This window comes from Tachypleus tridentatus, chromosome 7 (assembly GCF_004210375.1).
Source record: "Tachypleus tridentatus isolate NWPU-2018 chromosome 7, ASM421037v1, whole genome shotgun sequence".
In the NCBI taxonomy this organism is placed as follows: domain Eukaryota; kingdom Metazoa; phylum Arthropoda; class Merostomata; order Xiphosura; family Limulidae; genus Tachypleus; species Tachypleus tridentatus.
In genome coordinates this window covers 150,493,042-150,516,521 of record NC_134831.1, presented here as the reverse complement: position 1 = coordinate 150,516,521, position 23,480 = coordinate 150,493,042, and the positions used below count along the sequence as shown (strand labels likewise).

Here is a 23,480-nt window from a genome sequence, read left to right as displayed (position 1 = left end):
AATGGCCATGTAACCCATATATATGGAGATCTCACAAAATGCTATACCTCCATGTTGTGTCATAAGCCTTCTCAATGTCAAAGAATATTGAAACAAGATGTTGGCATTTGAGAAAGGCTTCTCTGATTGATGTTTTAAGTCGAATTAGGTGATCTGTGGTGGAGTGCTGTCGTCGGAACCCACACTGGGTGGGCAAGAAGAGGTTGTTTGATTCAAGGAACCAAACAAGACGAGCATTAACCATCCTCTCTAGGGTCTTACAGAGACAGCTCGTCAAAGCAATTGGACAGTAGTGTAAAGGAATCTTGGGGTCTTTCCCAGGTTTAGAGAAAGGTAAGGTAATAGCCTGGTGCCAGGCACCAGGAAAAACATTCTCCTGCAGGATCCAGTTAAAAACAATTAGAAGAATATCAAGAGAAGCAGGAGAGAGATAGTGCAGATGTCATAGTGTACATCATCATGGCCAACAGATGTACTGCCAGACCGATGAAGGGCCATTTTCAGTTCCACCAGTGTAAAGGGACAATTATAGTTAAAAAGTCAGTTTGAAAGAAAAGAGGTGAACACTCTGCCAGAGTCTTGATGGCCAAGAAGATGGAGGAACAAGTAGAAGTGCTAGATATCCCGCAAATGCTTCCACCTAGAGTATCATCGATGCTCCAGACATCAGCTACCTCTTGGCCGTCACAGAGTAAGATGGAGAGGGGGACAGAATTGTAGTGCCCACTGATCTTTCGATTCCTGTCCCATATGACCTTGGAACTGGTGGTAGAAGATATGCTAGTTGTGAATTTAATCCAAGATTCCTTCTGGCTTTGACGTCTTACCCACCTAGCATGTGCACAGGCCCGTTGGAAAGCGATACAGTTCGAAAGTGTGGAATATCTATGGAAAGTATCCCAGGCCCATTTTTGAGCCTTCCATGCCAAGTGGCAAGCAGGATTCCACCACAGACAAGGATAGTGTGGAAAAGGTGTCAAGGTTTTAGGAATACACTGAGCAGCTGCCTGTATAATATAGTCAGTTACCGCTGCCACACAGTCGTCTATTAATGGCTGATTCACGATGACAGGATCAAGTTCTGCAAGAGCAGTGAAAGTGGACCAGTCTGCCTGATCCAGCTTCCACCGGGGCACGCGGGTAGGGTGGCATTGACCACGGCCAGTTTCTCTCAAAAGTAAAGGAAATGATCACTGCCTAGTGGATTATTGTCAACCCTCCATGAAAAATGGGAAAATAATGAAGGGAAACAAACCGAGAGATCAATAGCGGTAAAGGACTGACTAGGTGCGTGAAAGTAAGTAGAAAAACCAGTATTGAAAAGAGAAAGATTGTGATCAGAGATCATACGCTCTACAGAGCGACCCCTCCTATCAATAACAGCACTTCCCCAGAGGGGATGATGTCTACTAAAGTCCCCCAGGAGTAGAAATGGAGATGGCAACTGTTCAGTGAGAGTATCAAGGTCTGATTGATCATATGTCTCTTCAGGGGACAGGTAGAGAGAACAAACAGTGATGGTATGACCCAAGGAAACACGGATGGCTACGGCCTCCAAGGGTGTGTTGAGTGACAAAGGCAGGGTGGGCACATGCTGATCAACCAATAGTGCCACCCCTCCATGTACTCGTCCATCACAATGATGACTGTATCAGCAGGTTTTAGAAATGTTTCTTGTAAGGAAAGACATACAGGATGGTAGGAAGCAATCAATGTTTTGATATCATTCAGATTAGAATGTAAACCTCGACAGTTCCATTGTATCAAGGTGGCCATTTTTAATGACGGGTAGGCGAAATGGCTGGAGAACCCTTCTGTTTATGACGTCTTTTGTCTTTACTGTCCTAATTTGGAGGAGGTCTATCGACCTCCATGGATCCTGCCCTGGGTCGATGGAGCAGGTCTTTGTTGTTGGAAAGGGATTGATGACGTGAACGAATGATTGTTTTGCATCGTGGGGTTGGAGAAAATGATGTATCTGAAGAAATGCCTGTATTTGAAACCGAAGGATGTGGATCTTAAGATTTGTTGGACTGTATGTGAGGAACAGAGATGGGTGTAGAAGTTGATTCATCAATCTTTTTAACCATGGAGGTCAAAAGGCTTTTCATTTGTTTTGAAAACTATTCTCTTGGAGGTACAGAGAGATCTGTCTGCACTTCTACTGTAGTTGTGGAACGAAGTGCAGCAGCATATGTCCGAGATGGAGTGGCGGACAGGAATTTCAGAGCCTCAAAATAACTAATGTTATGGGTCATTTTCAAATGCTGCACCTCTTTTTCCTCCAACCATTTTGGGCAAGAACTAAAGTAGGAAGGGTGGGAACCATTGCAGTTGACATAATGTGGGTCCATGAGACACTCATAGGCATCGTGGGTTCTTGCCACCACAACTAGCACATATCAGGGAACCACAACATGATGTCTTTGAGTGGCCAAACCTCTGACACTGGAAACATCAAAGAGGGTTTGGAATGTACGGTCATACCCTGCAAATTAGATAACCTGCCTTGATGGTCGCAGGTGCACGTGATGTAAATATCAAAACGAGGATATTTGTCAGCAGTGTAACTCCGTCTTTGCGAGTGGAGATGCGCCTCATTGCAAAACCAATTTGAATCGAGAGACCAGTGAGAATTTCTGACTCGGGGACGTTCTTCAAGTCCCTCTCAACAATAACTCCTCGTGATGAATTCAAGGTAGCATGAGGGGTAACGCTCAATTGGTACATCCCCAATTGCCTTTGAATTCAAGAGGAGTTCACTGTGTTGGGATGTGGATGTTTCAACCAATATGTCTCCAGATCGAAGCTTCTTTAGAAACTTTGGAGAACCAGTATGTCCCTCTAATCCCTTCTGAATGAAAAAAGGTAGACATTTGCCCTAAAGGTTTGTCTGAAAGAGAATGTAGTATAAGCAAATTAGGTACAACAGGTGTTACAAATGTTGAAGATTGCTGCTCAGAAACTTCAAGGCATGGTCGTTTAACTATGGTCTATTTTAACTATTTTATTTAAGATTTTTTTGAGAATCCATAAAAAAAATTTAAGTGTCCACTGACCCCACCCACCATGGAGCCCTACGAGGGGACGCACTACAATCCCAAACAAGGATACTGCAACAACACCAGGGTTTCATGAGCACTATACCCAAACACCAGCATCAAATACATTGTCCACAACACCTGTTGAGAACATCCAACACTGGTACTTGGTTGACCCTATCACAAGTGAACCAGCCATTTGACCCAAGGGGTACCACACCAAAGCTGCCCATCTATTCAAGGAATTCAAGGCCAAAGTGGTGTGTTAGGGTTGGACCTCCTCAGCCACCAGGATCCTCTTCTCCCCTTCACGGGTCACCATGCACGGCAAACACATGGTTGGATGTTTAGATCCCAGAGGAGGTAATCTGAAAGAACAGAACCTTCCCTGGGAGATCCCCTCACCACGTACAGGAATCCACACCGAGGGGCACTCCAACAGGAATTTACCGGAAACAGTCAATCAGCTGCATGGAGATTGGCAATGATAGACTTTAATCAAACACTTTAAACATGCTTAGTTGTACTGTTGCTTAAACTTTATACTGACTTGTCAAACATGATTCTGCCAACTGTTTTGGACTTGAAGGATTATTTTGCCATACTGAGAGAAGTTCATTCGACTTGTACAGCCATTCCACATTTAAATGTAGGCACATTAGAAATACCTTACACACCCACTCACCCTTGGAAAGGAAACAAGTAGGTGATGAAAAAGGTAATATGGCAATCCTAATTCTATATGGTACTTACATCTGTATATAAAACATTGGTATGCCCTGGGATGATTACAGGCTTATTATTTGTTGGCCTGGTTCTGAGTTATTTGACATTATGGCCATTTTCAAAAAATAAAGTAATAAAAGTTTCAAAAGATTTGTAGTTTTAATAATAACTTGCCAGGATGACTAACGAGTAGTTCCAACAGCAGCATTAGTCACCTGAAATTGGCCTTTCCAGTCTTGGTTTCGAGTTATTTGACGTTACTGTCATTTTCTAATTTTAAATCGAAGTAGATGGACTGCGATTCTTAAAAGGGAATGACATTAAAAAAGGGTCTAATGTATAAATTAAAAACGTAAATGGCATTAAAAGGATTAATGACCTTTATAAACCTAAAAACATATCCAAGGTAGGCAGTGTCACCATCAACAATAATACTAACGTTATGGACAAACCTTGGAACAGAACATGTTGAAAATGGTGCCGTCATTGAGAGTCGTAACAACAGCAGGAAAGTAAAATGTAGCTTATTGTGATCTGAGTGTTACACAGACTACACACTAGTGCATCAGTTTCAGATAAAACAAAACAATGACTTAAAAATCTGTGACCAATGCATTGTCTAGTTAGAACAACTTCCTCTTTCTGATCCTTATGAAAGTAAGACGGCCAAAGTCCAATATAGGATTTTATTTGGAAAAGCTTGTTTTCACATTGCTCACTCCAAGTCGACTGCCAGCTGGCACAGAGCCAAGCCTTGAATACAGAACCATAGTCCATGTATGGAGCAGGTACAGCAGTGATAGTGCCACCACAGATAGATTTAGCTGCGGTGTCAGCAAGCTCATTCCCACAAATACCAACTTGGCCCAGTATCCAGAAAAATTGTATGGAAGTAGATGTTACAAAGAAATGGGGCAGTCAGTTTTGAATATCGGTGAGAACAGGGTGTGAACTAATGTGAAGCGATTCCAGGGCCAGTAGAGAATGAAACGAGTCAGTACAAATAGTACAGTTTGAGTACTGCTTAGCTTCTATGTGATCATGGGCAAGAGAAATGGCGTACAGTTTAGCAGTGAACATAGAAGCTGTAGAGGGGATTCTGCACGCAACCACCTAACCACAAAAAACCATGGCAGAGCCCACACAGTCACCTGATTTTGAACCATCTGTATAAATAGGAATGGAAGGATGGTTCGAAAGATATTCAGCAAATAACAGACAGTATTTCCAATCCAGGGTGTTTGCTTTTCTCATATGACTTAAAGATAGGCCACATCTGGGGACTCTGAGAAGCCATGGTGGGATGGGCTGAACAGCAGATACAGCAATGTTATCCAAGGACAGACCCAATTCATCCAACTGCACCTGGATACAAAGGCCAAAAGGAGCAATGGCAAATCATCTGTTTTAACAAAGTAAGGCCCACTGAGGAAAACACAACCACAGGTGGGATGATATGGTAAGGAACGAAGTGTCAAAGCATATAGTAAAGACAGTTGCAAATGGCAAAGGTGCAAAGAAGGTTCATGAGGCAATGAACTGCAGAAGTGCGGAAAGCCCCAGTGCATAGCCGAAGCCCTTGGTGATGAATGGGGTCTAGCATCTTTAACGCCAAGGTTCTAGCAGAGCCATAGACCAGTGACCCATAGTCAAGTTTCAATCAAATAAGAGCACAATATATCTTTTGCATAGAATGTTGATCTGCTCCCCAAGTGATGGAAAAGAGGATATTGAGGTTGTTCAGTGCTCTTGTACATTTGACCCGTATCTGCTTGATGTATGGTATAAAGGTCAGCTTATGGTCAAAGATGCACCCCAAGAACTTTGTCTCAGGGACCACAGGCAGCACAACTTCACTGATATGGAGTTCAGGAACAGGGTGAATACTCTATTGGTGGCAAAAGTGCATGCAAATGGTTTTAGAGAGAGAGAAGTTAAAGCGGTTTGCTATGGTCCACTTCAGTGAATGATTGAGGGCTGTCTGTAGCTGCCGCTCAATATACCTCATGTTTGACAACTGACACGAGATGTGAAAGTCATCGACATAGAGCCCATTTGCAACAATGAGAGAGAGCTATTCAGTGATGGCATTAATCTTTATACTGAAAAGTGTGGCACTCAAAACACAGCCCTGACGGACTCCAAGTTCCTGTAGAAAAGAACGAGAAAGTGTCAAACCCACACGAACTCAGAATCTCCTGTCCATTAAAAAATTGTTTAACAAAAATGGGCAAATAGCCACATAACCCATATATATGGAGGTCTTGCAAAATGCCATACCTCCACGTTGTATCATAAGCCTTCTCAATGTCAAAGATACTGACACAAGATGTCGTCACTTGAGAAAGGATTCTCTGATTGACATTTCAAGCTGAATCAGGTGATCCATGATAAGCTCTGTCTTCAGAACCTACACTGGATGGGCGAGAGGAGGTTCTTTGATTCCATTAAACTATCAATTCTATTCAAATCTTTTTTACCATTCTTCCAGACTTTTTCACAACTGGAATTGAAATAAACTTTTCTCCTGACTTTTTCCACTTTTTCTGAGTAGTCAATATTTCACCTGATCTCACACAAAGAGCAGTTATACATATACCAACATGGAATGACAAATCACACTTATACCTCAGTAATTCCATTAAACTATCAATTCTATTCAAATCTTTTTTACCTTAAAATTAAACACTGGTTTCTTTCATTCTATACCATTCAGAACTATTGTTGGAAAGGTAACCTTGCTATACTTTGAATGTTTAGTCTTTACAACTTCTTTATAAGTGAACAGCTTTAGTCTACAGGTTTTATTTTTTTGGAATTTCTTGTTTTTCATATATAAATCTTTTACCTACAGTGAATCTTGCCACATTCTTACATTTGTTTTAACATGCATTATCTAAGAGTGAACTCTGCAGTGTTCTACACATTATCAACTACATTTAATTCAGTCAAACTTATGAGCATGTTTATTGAAGTATGGAAACAGCAATGTTAGTTTCAGCAATCTGTTAAAAAATTAAGGATTACCTAAGACCCAAAATCATTTACATTCCATAAAGGAAACAATTATAACAGTGAAGAGAAGATACTTCTGGACTATCCAGACTTACCATAATAGTGTGTTCCCAAAATCTGAAGACACCATAAGGTCTACAACAAGAATGAGCACACAAAGAATATAAAAGTTACAACAGATAACATTAACCTACTGAAATAATGTGTCCACCAAGCCCATGAGCAGCATCAGCACATTCAATAACAGCACTTAGTTGGGGATAGCCAACTCCTGTCTTTTTCCTTGTGGTACATACTGAACCAGGGCCTATCCCTACTTTGATAATGTCTGCACCTGACAGAATTAGTTCTTCAACCATCTCTCCCGTCACTACATTACCAGCCTAAAATAAATGCAAAATGTCAAGATTACTTCAATAATATGTAACACTTATACTCTTAATCTAATTTTTTAAAGCTATTTGACATGTAGATTTTTTTTTCATCACCAAAATAATGAATTTCAGTAAGAAAGAAAAGTGGAGACCACTCTATTATTCAATTCATCACTTGTCACTGAGTTAAGTTTCTCATCAGTAACCCCAGGTATGGACAAAGAAAAAAAACAAAACTGGATCTCTTATAGTTATCATTTTCTCATCATGTTTAGGTTATATCTGAGAAATATGTAATAGTATTACTCATTTATTATTCTAAATTAATCTGCAACATGCTGTTTAAGATACATGTAATTTACACAAACCACAGACAAATACAGTTGAAAGTTTTATTCCAGTAAAATATGCATCATACTGACATGTGAATATAATTACCATAATAGTGAATGATGGGAAAGTTTTCCTAACTTGGCGCACAAAAGACACAAAATGCTCAGAATATCCATTTGCCACATCAAGACAGATATATCTGATCTGCGGGACTGCTTCAGTGATAGCTTTTAGCTTTTCAAAGTCTCCTTGCCCTGATCCAGAACTAACTGCAATATTCTACAAATAAAAAGCATGATGTACTGAAAGCCACACTATAGCAACAAAGCTATTGTCTTGATAAGTTTCTAAAGAACAGTTTGATTGTGAAACTTAGATCCTTTTCTAGATAATGGATTTTAGATGAAAATCTAAATCATTGTCTAGAAACACTACAAGGCAGCAGCACTCTACAGGAAACTCTTTCAAATAGAATTACTGTTCAAATTCTCTGTGAAAAAAATGTGTTATTACTTTTTGATAAGCTTCTATATAAACATATAGTCAAGCAAAAAAATTAAAAGAAATCATCACTGAAGAACATTCAAGTCACATTAGCACAAGCCTACAGTATGTAACCTGTTCCAAATTAAAGCATTTCCACATTATAAAGCAACTTACAAAAATATTTAAAGCCACATTATTTTTTAAACACATTATTTATCAAACTTGTTTTAAAAGTTTTTGTATTATGTTGCCATTGCTCTAGTATTCACTATTGCTTCATTTTACACCAAATGTGTCAATTACATTTTTACAATAAGATTTATGTTTAATATGTGGAGATTGAGTAAAAACAACACACAGAATTCTAAATCATTTTATTACACAGACTTCTATATAAAACCAAAAGCTCCATTGTAAATTTAACAGATTAAATAAGTGTTTCTAATCAAAAATTCATTATTTTTAATAAAAAACATAAATCCAAACAATAAAAATATGTTTACAATCCTTAAGTTAAATGCTATTTTTAGGATCTTACCTCTATAATATCAGGATTTTTGTTAACAAACTCCTTCCAAGCTTCTACAGAATAATGTTTGTGTATTGTTGTAAAAAGTCCATGCTACAAAAGAAAACAACATCAAAGAGAAATTCCACAGAAATAAAATTCAATATTGATCTGAATACAATAAAATTTTCCCAGAAATTAATTTACCAGTTGTTATGGTGCCCTGACTAAAAGTTAAATTATACAGCTGAGCTTCTACTCGGTACACTATATTCATGATGGACTAACACTGAATTAGTTACAATAATTATATACAGTGAGTAGTTTTTACCTGTCTTATTATGTTATCCACTGAGTACTGTTCTAACATACCAATTGTTTAGTATCAATCTTAACTATTGTTGACATAATCCTTGATATAATTTACAGCAACAGAAAGTTTAATCTCATAAAGTTAGAGAACAAAAATGTATTAAAATTTTTGGTAAATACATAAAATATATATTATGTACTGTAGTGTTAAAGCATAAGGAAATATTTATTATTTACTCTTGGTCCAAAATTCAAATTGTGAAATGTTCGTAGTAAGTTATTTTTATAAAAACTTATTATTCAAGAATTGTAAAGCTGAATTATAATTAAAGTACCAATGCAAAGCCAAGTTATAAACTAACAAAAAGACACAGTGCTATGGCAAAGTAAGAGAAACAACTTCGAGCTAATTAAACGCAGCCTATCATGGCAAACACAAGAGAAAAACTTCAATTAGTAAGAAGATATGCAGTGATATTATTTTCATAATTTAAACCAAAAGAAGTATGAAACAGTTCTCAAAAAATAAAGTGGGGAAGAATAAAGAATTAAACATAATTAAATAATTTCTTTAACAAACTATTAGTCTCTTAAGTACCTTAGAATTAGAAACAAATGAAAAAAAATTGCAGAAGAGTTATCAAAAATCAACGAGGTGACATCCTCGGCTTAAAAACAGAAAATTAAACCCACTTGCAATATTTCAAAGAACGCATCTGAATAAATTAGTGAAGCACAGCAAGTATTGATAAAAACACTCTCTACAGATACTGTTAAAGTTATGTCACCTCATCAGTGACTCATCATCAATTAGCCAAAAGCAGTCAGATGAAAACATCATTTCCATTGTGTCTTCAAGAGACAGTGGTGGCAGTGAATCTGACATTAACAATGATCCAATATGAGCCAATCAGTCTGAATAAAGCAAAATATGTCATCACATGGTTATATTATGTGTTATTTGCTTACAGCTGCTGAGAAGCTTTAAAAAGATTCAATTACAAAGCAAACTGAGATTATAATCTTCTTTAGAAAACTATTTATTGTATAGTTGACAAGTTATATGTACTTTATATTCATAAGTTGTTTCTTCTTCACCAGTTACATGCCCACCTTTACTAGTTTCCATCTTTATATTTATCAGTTATAACTTATGCTTTTAATAGTGTTCACTATTTCAATGTGAATAACACTATGTAACACAAAGTTTGTTCCTGGACAGTATGTGTTATTTCTTAATTGTTTATATTGTAAAAGTACAGAAAATGGCCATTATTCCCTCAAACTTTGCTCTTGTGACCTGGATAATGAAATTTAGAATTTAATATATTTTTTGTGTAAAAACAGGAAAATTTGCACACTTTTATTTACATAAGGTCTAAATAAAACAACATATGAATCAAGATTTACATGTATTTACACTAAAGTAATACAAAAATGAACAAAAATGTTTAGAAGTGAGTAGTTTTTCAAGATTTGCATATCAGTCCCCGAATATAGTCTTCCATCATGCTTTCGTTATACAATCCTTAGTAGCGGCATGCAAAGTCCAGTATATCTTGGTAGAAGCACTCGCCTTGCTCCCATGTTCTCTTTGAATTTACCAAGACGAGCATCAAGGATATGGACTTTCAGGGACATCCTGGAGCCCATTTTGCTGTAATTCTTCACCAGAGCTTCAACCAGTTCCACATAACTTTTAGCCTTGTGATTGCCCAAGAAGCCTCAAACCACTACGATAAAGCTGCTGCAAGCTTTTTTCCCTTCCTACTGAGCTTCTTTGGAAATTATGTGCACTCCAGGATCTCAAAGTTTCTTGAAGGCTGCAGACACCTTATCAAAAGCCATGACAAATTGTTTTATAAAACCCAATTTTATGTGCAATGGTGGGAACAACACCTTCCAGAGGTCCACTAGTGGCTCACACTTGACATTGTGCCACCCCACAGAGAATTTAGTCAGTTGTGGCCAGTGCTTCCTGTTGTAGTGTGCTGTGGTGTCCCTGCTATTCCAAAGGCAAAGATAAAAGGGAAACTTGGTAAAGCCTCCTTGGAGACCCATCAGGAATGCCACCATTTTGAAGTCTCTGATAACCTCCCAGCCATACTCATCATACTTCAAGACTTTTAGCATGGTCTTAACACTGTTGTATTCCACTTTGAGGTACACCAAATGAGCCAGGGAAAGAGATGGATACTTATTCATGTTATGGAGCAGCACAGCTTTGAGGCTTCTACAACTTTCTAAAAGGTTCTTGAAAATTTTTGCAAGTTCAAGAAAATTCTATCAGCTACTCAGCACTGAATCTACCTAAAATGGTTTGAAAAATAGGTAAATTTGAAAACTTCATTACCCAGGTCACAAAAGCAAAGTTTGAAGAGAAAAATAGGTCTTTCCATTTACTTTATGCATAAGCAATTGCGAAATAGCACTTTTGGCCAGGAACAAGAAAAAGTAAAAATTTTATTACAAAGTATAATATAACTATCTGGATGTTTTAATAATCCTGTTGGACATACAGGACTGTTTACTGTAGGTATTATTATTTAACTTATTTTTGAGTTGATATTTAATGATTATTTATGTTTCATAACAAGGGAGTTAAAAGTAATTATTTTAAAATCAATAGTTATAACTGATTTGTTTGCACATAAAAGTCATACATCATATGTTTTTGATGTATTTTAAAATATTGTTGCCACCAAGTTACTTGATTCTCCATTTTTCTTTATACCTTAAATGAGTATTGTTACATTACAGCATTGCTCAAGTACTTTAGAGAAAGTTTGAAGTTTCAGTGATCAACATATAATTACAGATGACCAAATAAGTGTAAGTTTAGAGTTAAGGAAGCAGAGAAAAGTCAAAGTTTAGTTAGAAAAAAGAAAACATTGAGTCAGCCGGAGTGCAAGTGATTAGCAAGATGGGTGATATTTTACAGTGTGCTTCACAGTTTAATAAAGATAAAGAGAAAAATTTGACTTGTCAAATGAAGTTCTAAGGTAATTTAACCTAGCCATGTGAACTTTGACGAAAAAGAGACAGTTATTTAGAGTTTATAATACAACTATGGTAGCCCATAGGATAGCATAAATAAATTATTCACTGATATTATTGTAATAAGAGTAGAGAAAAATAGTTTATCTTCTCAAATGGGTTTTAAAATAACTGAATCAGTGCAAGTAAACTTTTGACAAGAAATGAGAATTATTTTGAATTTTAGATACAACTTTGATACCCTGTAGCATAAAGAATTTTTGTTCATATGTTTGATCTGTTTTTAATATATTATTTTAAAACAAATGGATTATGTGCTGTCCATTTATTGTTCAAACTTATCACAGACACCTATTGCAGAAGAATCCTCAGCCCATATGCAAAACCCTGACATTTAGCAAGCCAGCCAAGTATTATACAGTGGTAAAAGGCAGTAGAGAAAGACATGACTGGCAGAAGAAATAACTAAGCATATACATGGATAACAGTAATGATGGCAAAAATAGCATAGAGATTACAATCACATTATGTAACCATGTCAACAGAGTTTGATAAAGGGATAAAAAGATGTGAAGTGCAATTAAATAAAAGTATTGTGCCTGTGCCAAGTATAGAATATCCAATGTATGAAAGCAGAGGGATCTCAACTAGGTTCCTCCTTAGTGATTAATATAAGCTACTACCATTGAATTGTCAGAAGATATCCTTACCAGACAATGTCTAACAATGGGAAAAAAATGATCTGAAGCTCATTGAAGAGCAAGAAGATCCAAGACATTAATACATACACATTCATTGACAGAATAACAACCTGAAGTTTCCTGGTGATTGGTCCATACAGCTGATGCGATGTGACCTGAAGAGATATAAATCCACATGAGGAGGAGAAAGTGGTATACCTGCTGATATGTGAGGCTTGTCCAACCACCAAAGGGAAGGAGGAACATGCTAATTCAAGCAACCAAGGGATCCAAAGCAACGTTCCACTAAAGAGAGTGCATGTTTGCATAGCAGATGGGAAACTAGCATCATCAGAGAAGACCAAATCCCCAAAAGTAACAGAAACGTGCATGCAAAAAGTGAGGGAGCAAACAGGGCATAACAAACTGACAATTCCACAAAACAGAATAAAGAGAATGTTGGGCCCTACTACGGTGAGTGTTGAAAGACACCTAAATGCACAAGATACTGGGCAGAATGTAGGAAGAACTTCTCCAATTTGATCAACCAGCCTACCAGAGCAGCTTCAAAAAGGAGCTGACAAGTATGACTGACCAACTCCTGTTTAGAATAGGCCAAAATTAATCAGTCATTCTTGTAAAAATGGAAATGCAGCCCCAGGGCATGAAGATGAAAAGCAAAAGCTCTCACCACTTGAAAATACAAAAGCTGAAAACCACCAGAACAGCAGGGCAAAGAACTGCTACACCACCCCTCAATGGATGAATCAAAGATAAGGACAAGATCACAAAGAGATGAAAATATGCAGATAAGCATTGAAGATGGAGATGTCTGTCTTGGTAATCCAAAGACCCAGATAAAATGCCATCAGAAAGTGAGATAAGACTCCATGATGAAACATGGGAGGTGAAGAAAACAACTGAGGTGAGTCAAATCAATGATGGGTCTCCAGTCCCTGGTCTTTTAGGTAAACACAAAAATATGATAGTAGAATCTCAATGAATCATGTGGAACAGGTTCAATAATCTGTTGAGCAAGAAAATCCTGTACTACCTCTGACAGATGCTGATAAATTATGGGATTCTTAGGGGATAGGAAGGAAACAGGTACCTGGGACAAGAGAGGTGGAGAAAGACATGGAATTTTGAGTTCCTCTGACAAAACCAAAAGAACCCAAACATTGGTGGTAAAAGGACACCACTAATGAATGAAGGCCACAAGTTGAGCTCCCAGCATGTAGTCACCAGAACTGTCGGTGGTGTAGCATGAAACATCAAGAAAAACAACAAACCATGGCACTACACAAAAGAGGGACAGGTATTGGTTGGAAAGGGGAAGGACAGGAAACCAAAATCTGTGCCACACTCGGTTTTAACTAAGACAAATGGGCTAACATATGTGAAAGAGTAGACTGTTGATAGACTGTATCAAAGATGAAATGTCTCAAAAAAGGAGCCATGTGCAAATCCCAGAGATAAGACACAAGTTAAAAGGTTTCAGATAAGACAGCATCATAGCCTAAAAGGTCCCACCAACAGATAAACCACATTTGCAAAGCCAGTACCAAAGACATCAAACAATGTGGAGAGGATGTCTCTCAAAATCCTTCAGGATATCTGTGAAGACCCTTAGACAGGAGATAGATTGTGGTAAAGAACCACAAAAGAGTCATAACTGTAAGATGGAAGTGGAAAAACTGGGCATAGGTGAGAATAATAAAAGATTTGGAGCCCACCCACCAAATCAGTAAAACAAACCAAACAGATGTTCATTGAGATATGGACAGTCAGTCCGATGATATGTGAAGATAAACTGATCCAAAGCCTGTGAGGGACAAGGCATACTAACATCATCACCCAATTGAGAGGCAAACTGTTCAACATGAACCTTAGTGTCAGGAATAGAATTGGGAGTATATTCATGCAACTATGAAGGATGTGAGTCATAAAATATATGTTCAGAAGGAAGTGGGGCAATGTCTGGATATAAAGGTTTGCCCATGTAATGTTCAATCTCCCCGAGAAAAAACTTCAATAAATCTCCTGACTGGTCAGTAGCATCTGAAGCCTGTGATAAAATGTCTTAAATGTAAAGACATTAACTTCATAATTCATGTGGCATAAGTCAAAAAAAGTATTTGAAGTAAATAATAAATGCAACTACAGTAAGGATAACTGAACCTGAATGATTTCAAAAAGAAAACTATGTTAAATTACACCACTTTGAAAATGAATTAAATCTAAAACACTAGTAAAAACAAAAAAATGTCTCAATGCAAGCACTGTCAAATGAAAAGTAATAATTCAGGAGAGGTGCATAGTAGGGGTCGCATACATCAAAAGTGTATTATGCTCATACTGGTGAAGTGGCACATCATGATTTGCATGAGAGACATGTTGCGATTATTTGAATTCAATAAAAGGGTGCAGAAAGCTTGGAACATACATAATACAAAAGTTCACATATAGTGAATAGCAACGAACAAGAATATCTAATCCTGTGAGCAAAGAGGTCCATATCAGAAGACATGATTAAAGATATATAAATGTGTACTATTTTGCTTATGAAAAAAAAACAATTTATTCATCAGTTTGATGTATTTCCTTCATGGTAATGCACTGAGACATAAAACTTTCCTTTCCACCTTATTTGTTTAAATTATCAAGTGGAGTATTTAAGTATATTCTTAACAGAAAACTGATTCACATAACCATATTATTATGACTATTGAAATTTTTTTGATCTGTCTCACGTTTTATTTATCACTCACTACAATACTGCCCTCTTACACATTATAGAGCTCTTTAACATACCAACTTCCTTTATAGCAAATCTTATGGATATTCTTCTTGAAGGTAAGATAGATAACAACCATAATGATACCCTTATCTAAAAAAAGACAAAACCTCATTGAAATTCTGTAGAAAAAAATATGAGTAACTAACCATAAGATTATTTTAATGACCAAAAAACAAAAACTACATAAGCCAGAGAAGTTTTTCTAAAAATCATTATTATCATAATTCCTTTTTTACAAAAAAAGACTAAATAAAATGACAATGATAACAATTTATAAGGCTGTCTATAAAATAAACCTTACCTTAGCCAAAGCTTCAGCCATTTCAAATGTACCTACTGTGTCCATATTAGCTGCTATTATCGGTACCCCTTTATAGTGTTGTCCAGAATTTTTAAACTTATAATTACGCTCCAGATCAACCTTGTCAAAAAAATAATTGTTATCAAACATCTAATAACCAACAAAAATTTTACAAAAGAAAAAAAATTTAACAAACATATACCTAAACTAATACTGTAGATTTCTGCTTACAATATGTTTCCAAACATAATATGCACTCTTTTCTTCATTAACAAAGAACCAAGTTCAGCTTATCATAAATACATACTTAGAAATTTAAAATAGTAACCTCTTGATGACAAAATTGTTAAGATGTTCATATAATTTTTATTGCGAGTTTATCATACTGCTTATTATTTTTCCAGTCACAGCCACCAAATAGACATTACCAATATATCAGAGTAAGCATAAAATTGTTAAAAACAAATTTGCATTAGTACTTGCTATGCTTGCAAATAAACATTCTCAAAAACCCATTTACAGCCAGTATTCATTAATCATGACCCTCTGCAACAGTTTTGCACATGGTTCTCAATAGGGTCCCACATTATCAACCTTTTTTCAAGGGTTCCAAACCAATTTTCAGGTCTTAAGGTTAAAAATACCTTTCTTCATACAAATATTTTAAAATATCATTTTCATAACTCCTACATAAATATCAAGTGTTTATTTTTTTTGTCAGACAGACTTTTTACTTTACCTATTATTTCCTTTTCCCTAACTCTATATGAGATTGGTTGGTTTGACCAACCTTATAACCACTCTTAAAAAAAATTATAAAATAATTATAAATTTCCCCTATTTCCTTTAGAGAATGACTGCAAACTCTGACAGAAAACCACAGCTGTTTATCCTAAATAGCTTGAAGCTTGTAACATTATATATTTATGTTTTTTAAATTTTATTCTTCTTAAACTATTTTTCGTGCCTTATAAATTGCAAATCACATAGCAGATGTGCAGTTCACATTTCGGTACTGAATTAATAAAACATTCTACCTGCAAGCATTCCTCATAAAAAATTATTACTAACATTGTTTATTTAATTTTAACTAACCTAAAAAGTTTTAATTTTTACATTTTAGTTACTTTTATAAAACTAAATAAAGAATATGCATGCAAAACAAGAAACAAAGTACTTACCTGGAACTGTTTTTTACTCTCAAATATCAATTAAACTTAACTCTACTTATTTTATACTAATTGTGCTATTGAATTAAATAATTTATATTTAATCAAATAATACATCAAAGTACACATAATATAACATGTAAAAAGTAAAGAACATTCCTTGACTATCACAATTTTTCTGGCTTTCTAATTGAGTGACAAAAGTCATTAAAAATTCATCTAAAATCATCAATGTGTTTCCCATAAGAATAAAGTTTGAACTGGAAGGAAAATCATTCTCTGTACAGACAATAATATAATACATCATTTGATACAGAAATGATTCTGCTTTCTGTTGATTATAAATAATATAGTCTTAATATCAGAAAAGTACTATTTGGCAAGTTCTGAAAGTAAGGATATGGCAGATGGACACAATAAGATGGGTTAGATTTTTCTATTTTATTGGCCTCTAACTAAGTTTCAAGACTATGTAAATTATGTTTTGCCTGAATAATGAACATTATAATGAGCAACTTACACCAAGTTCCATACTTCTTGAAAAATTGGTAAAAATTTTAAAGAAAACAGAAGACAGATGACAAAGCCACAGTTCTTATACTACAGGAGAATGAGATCTTTTTATTTATTTCCTTACAAATTAAAACTTAAAACTCAAATAATACTAAATTTTAATTTATGATTTACATTTTTATGCCAAATTTATTCATATAATTGATAATAAAATATTTAAATTAAATTTTAAATGTAACTCTGTGAAAAGTTATAACATGCACACTTCGACCTACCTGAGATGAAATGATTAGCTCTCTTGCCATGAACTTAGCCAATTCAACCGACCACATGATCCCAAATTCACCTTCACAGTTTCCATACTGTAGCTTTTAATGTGTTTTATGTAACTACACAAAATTTTCCAAGCTTTCAGTAAACTTTACAAATCTTTTGAAGATAAAAAGAATTTTTAAATAAATATTTTATGGTGATGATGAGACATTACAAAAAATGCTCCAACTAAATGAGAACAGTGATTTGAACCCAGAATTTGAAGGGTTCACTGAAAGTGATTTGTAATAAAACATGAATGTATAATAAGAAGCATTTATATTAATCATCTGATACACTTATACTCTTTTTCTTGAAATATAATATTATTCTCAACCTACAACCATACCTCTTTCTATATTGAACTTCACAAAAAATCTTCTTTCATACAAAGCATTCTTTTTCAAAATGACTACACAGAGCATTTCTTAGAGAAAATAGCTTACTCATTCTTAATTAATGTTTGTCAAGCCACCGAAGATACCTACTGTACCCAAACTTCTTTTATACACCTGTTACCATATCTTAAAAGACAGAGCTTTTTTTTAATGAAACAGTTGAAAAAAAAAGTTATGATTATGTAACTCTAACAATCCTCATATAAACCTGGAATTTATTTTGGAACTTAATTTCATGCTAAGAAAAATTTCCACTACAAATTCTACCAACAGCCCATTGTTTACACCTTGTTTACTAATACATCAGGAGACTGTAAAGCAAGCTGTGTTGGTGAAACCAAACATCACCATCAAGTACCAATGAAAAACCAGAGTTGGTTCAAGTGAAACATATCTACTACAAAACTACCAGTTCCTGTCTTCATGAGAATAACAGAGAAATAGGAGCAAACCCCAGAAGCTAACCCAATATAGAGGTATGTCAAAGTTTACATGTCACGACTTTTCTAGAGTTACATCCAAATTATAATTAAACTACTTTATTATTAATATATTACAATCAACTTAGCATCAAAATGTAGTTTATAACTTAACTGTTAATATTATGTAAGCTTTAATTACCTGATTTCAAAACAAAAGTTTTAAATAAATCCTCAATCTTCATTTCTTTACTCTGAATTCCCCATTTTAATATTACTTCTATCCCTATGTTATTTTCTAAATTTTGAAGGTTTTACAAACTTATACATACCTCTCAGCTAAAATCAAAATTTATAGCCTCTAGGATCTTTCTTTTAATGATATATGTCATTTACTGAAACTTGCATACCATGTCTTTCCTAACATCTTTAACATGTCAATTTTCTATGACATTTGCTACTGAATTATTTATAATCCACAGAAAGAAAAGATTTTAACTTTCTACTTTTTTTATGAGGCTAGCTCATTCACACTATCAGTTAACTCATTCTGCATCAGTTTTATAGTTTGCTATCACAGAAATCACCTTGACCAAGTAACAAAAATATAATGCACATATAGCTTAGTTAGAAAGCCAGTTAAATTATAATACTTTAGCCCATTATATTTCACCAAGTTTTAATATTTTATGTTGCATATTTAAAATGAATAAGAATGAAATACTAACAATATCCTTACAAAAGAAATTCCATAAAGTCTAAATTTATTGTGTTGTATATAATAGCCTATACCCTGTCAGAATGATGGGGCAAGTACTACAACTCCCACCCTATAGTATATCCTAACTACACATTTCACAGCTAATTGAAATCAATAAATTTTGCAAAATCAAAATAAAAAAAAAAGACCCAAACATGCAGTTCAGACCATCAAATGTCAGTAAATTTCTTTGTGAGCCAATCAAATTTTCAAATCATTCATGAAATTAATCTGTAGCATTTTCATAAGATAATTATTGATAAAAATTCATTAGATTAACAGCTTCTTATATAAGGAAATGTCAGCATGTTTTGGTACACTACCTTAGCAACAAAAGTATAACCTATTATTATTGTTAGTCTATGTACTAAAAGTATAAAATGAAATATATACACAACAAAACTGGAAAAATATTTGCTGATTTCTTAATTTTGACTATTGATTATAAAGGTTTGTATTTCATTAAAAACATTAGTTATAGAACAGAAAACAACTTAATTCAGAAATTATTTAAGTTCAAATTTAATTATAAATGTTAAATAAATGGCAAACTTTATTCACTTGGCTCCAGTATATGTGATCCCACATTATGTCTTTAGGTTTATTATACCAACACTCACTACACTTACAAGGTTCAAAGCACCACCTTTCTCATGGCCCACTTGCACCCCTATCACTAATACCATAATGAGCAGACAATAATCTGACTATTCTGTCAAGATAAATACATTTTGGCTTTTATGACTTCTACTTCAAGAAATCAAACGTTATGTAGCATAACACATTGGCCTGTATACAAGTTAGATTTTTTTACTATTACAAAAGTAACTAAAATGTAAAAATTAGAATCTTACAGCACAAGCACACCTTTCAAATACACCATGTTGAAACCTGATGAAGTATCTTGGTAACTTGATGCTATGTTTACACAAATTATTGCTTCTTTGACACTAATCTAACGGCAGTAAAACAATGTCTAATGACCAGGGCATTTGAATTGTATTAGCTTATGCTAGAAGAATAAATAATATGTAACTGTTTATATCAATATACAATCACTCTTAAAATAAAACAGGTATTTAGATTTATTATTTATTTCATATTTTTTGTGTGGTTTAAAGGTTGGTAAAATGGACCAAGCCTGTATACAGTATTAGGGTAGAGAAAATAACAAATAAGAGTATAAAGTTTTATGGAAAACAGATAGTTGACATTCATGAAGGATGACCTAGAGGTTATGCAAATGAAATTTAAAAACTGTAAAATGAAAAGTATTTTTAATTTTAATACAAAAATCACTTCGCATTCAGGCTAGTAAGAATCAGACTCGGACTCCATAAATTCACAGACAAACCTCAGTAAAATAATGAATAATAAGTCTGGTTTTTTGTGGACAAAAGACATGTAATGCTTGATAAAAGCTTCAGAAATTTACTATATTAAAAGTTATATTATATAAAGCTTCATCATTACATAGTTATTGCAAAGTTCGTCAAAATAGCCAAACCTGCACACAAAAGATTAAGCATTTATTCAATACCATTCTAATCACATAAGAGAGAAGGTGGAAAGCTAGGAAAAAAAACATGAAAAAGCACCTGAGTAACCCAATAGACTACAACAAAGAGAGTCTCCAGATGTAAATGGAAAAAAGCTGACCTCCCAACAGAATGGAGCTGAGACTCCATTAAAAATTAAAAAAAAGGCTTTCAAAATCCACAGTAGCTAACCATCACAGAGAGGGGGCATTGAACCCTCATAAAAGGGCTATGAATAATAGAGTGAATAGCCCCATGAGGTTATAGAGCATGAGAAACAATGCAAGGCTCCTCTGGTCCAAAAAGGCAATAAATCAAAGTGAGTAGAGATGACTACTTCAGCTCAAGATTATCTTAAGAAAAGCCTCATGACAAAGAAAGGGTGCAAAAAAGAAATGAATATGAGAAAGCTAGTTTATTTGAAAAAGCACATTCTAAGATGAAAGAAACCAGTTTAACTGGGACACAATGGACAAAGAAAAATGAGGACAAGGTTGAAGATAGATGTGTGAAAGTTTTCCCATAAAGCTAATAGGGTCTTGATGTAAGAAATAAAAAACACATGGACAAATAGCTAAAAAGTTAAATAAGTAAGAGATGAATAGAAGTGTAATAAGAATGAGAGAAAAAAATGAGGATATAGAGAAGATCAACAAGCTGAAAAAAAGAGAGACTAAGTGATATAGGCTCGCACAACAAGGCAGCCCTGGATCGAAGAAAAACACAACTGGAAAAAGCAAAAACAAGCATTTTTCCAATTACAAAAATACATAGCGTGTGCACTGTCAAGATTGTACTTTGGTGTCTTCAATGTTGATTATTTATGTTAAGAATTTGAAAAGCATCTTAAGTAATAGCATTCCCAAGTTCACTAATAATAAAGAACTTACTGTGTTTAGTTAGTTCTTTTTTTTTTCTCAATTACGTTGAATATTCTTAACCACTTGCACACACATTTTATCTTAAAGTAACCTACTCAGTCTCAAGAAATCAAGAATTCTCACTGAAAAATAAACTTACCCTAAAAGAATGTAACCAGCTTTCCAAATCTTATAATATTACTTCTACTGCTGGAAACACATTAGTTGTTGTTTTGAATTAAGCACAAAGCCACACAATGAGTTATCTGTGTTCTGTCCACTACAAGTACTGAAACCTGGTTTCTAGCATTGCAAGTCCACAGACATATCACTGTCCCATTCAGGGGCAAATACACTAGTTATTTAAATTTTATCAATGCACAAACAAAGAACAATAACAAAAACACATTTAAGAGGACTTGTATTGCATCATATGTAAAAAACCTATCACAAGAATGCAAACCATTCTTACAAAATGATCCACTGAACTTTGAATGAAACAGTTGTGTTTCATTGTTTTGCAAAATGATTGAGAAACAGAAATACATTTCATACACAAAACAGAACTGGGTTGTTTCAAGTTTGTTTGTTTTTTCCTATAAACACTGAAAACAGTGAATTTGTCACTAAAGTCTTAAGAAAATATTTAAAACAATATTTTAAATGCCAAAAATGTACAATATTACACTTCTAACTGAAAAATAAATTTGCCAAAGGTGTGTAAACATCTAAATCTCCAAAGATTCCTTTTCCTATCCATAAATACATATCAAAATGAAAATGAATTTTACTTGAATTTTTATACATTATGAATTGCAAGTTTTTTCTATTACTTATTCAAGATGTAAATGTTAGTCTTATAGTTATAAAATATAAGGCACAAATTCCTCCATTCATGATTCAGTAGCTGTTAATGAAATTACTTTTTATATTTATTACTTTTTTTATTACTGTTATCTTCTTTAAGCTATTTGGTTTGATTCATTTATTATTTTAAATTTACTTCTTTTATTGTCTGGTATCAATGTAGTACTTTGTATACCATTTAAGTCTGCAAAACAATAAGATTGTAAATTACAGGGTATTGTTATCACCAAGACTCCCTATATTTCACCCCGCATTACAGTCTGTTGTGTTATATATATATATACAATTTATTTATAAACGTGCGAAGTAGCGGTTAGATCACATAACTTTCAAAATATTTGCAATTCACTGGAAGGTTGGATAATATAAAAGTACTTACTTCACTTCGGCTTTTAAGAGTACTTCTTTTAGGCCGCAAAAGAACATCTTTAAAATCTAGTTTTATATCGTTATCAATATGTGGCATTTCCGAGCTTCACAAAGACAGACTTTACGAATAGCACCCGGGTTTAGATAAAAATGAACTCTTAACCTACTACCGTAGCAAACTTGGAAATTATCCAAAATTATTGTTTCAACTCATCCAGTAAACTTCAACGCCCTTCAACATGTACTGATGTATAATTATGAACCTAACTAATCTCTATATTTATTTGTTTTTCTCAATAAATAAAATAAATATCTAACTTGTCGTTTATTTCAAGTAAAGTTATACATATAACTAAAACAGTTACCGTTGTTATTTGAAATTAATCATAAAGTTACGCAATAAGCTATCTGTATTCTGCCTATCACGAATATCGAAACCCAAATTCTCGTGTTGCACGTCCGCAGACATACCACTGAACCACTAGGAACAACTAAAACCGGGCGCCACTGAAAAATATTATTATAATTATAAATATGTAAATACTTTACCGATAACCTCACAATTAAATTTGAATCGGAAAACAACATATTGCACGTAAAAAAAATTCCATGTTGTTAAAGTTCAAAAACATAATGCCAACAGAATAAAAACAGTAATTTTATTTAACAAAACAGTGTTAGTGTAAGGTTGTATCTTCCACC

At 34.4% G+C, this 23,480-nt stretch overlaps 1 protein-coding gene across 3 annotated transcripts in view; it reads right to left on the bottom strand.

The window, feature by feature from the left end:
- The window catches only part of LOC143256902 (GMP reductase 2-like), a 44,479-nt gene extending 21,219 nt beyond the window's left edge, over positions 1 to 23,260 (bottom strand). For 2 of the 3 annotated variants that reach the window (XM_076514742.1, XM_076514740.1), the window contains exons 1-5: positions 22,789 to 23,260; positions 15,574 to 15,693; positions 8,514 to 8,597; positions 7,595 to 7,768; positions 6,977 to 7,165 (exon numbers count right to left, since the gene is read on the bottom strand). In XM_076514742.1, coding sequence (XP_076370857.1) covers positions 6,977 to 7,165; positions 7,595 to 7,768; positions 8,514 to 8,597; positions 15,574 to 15,693; positions 22,789 to 22,875 — 654 coding nt within the window. In that variant the 5' untranslated portion in view covers positions 22,876 to 23,260. The remainder of the gene's footprint in view (positions 1 to 6,976; positions 7,166 to 7,594; positions 7,769 to 8,513; positions 8,598 to 15,573; positions 15,694 to 22,788) is intronic. The other variant, XM_076514741.1, reaches the window with a different exon arrangement.
- Between the last annotated feature and the right edge of the window lie 220 nt (positions 23,261 to 23,480).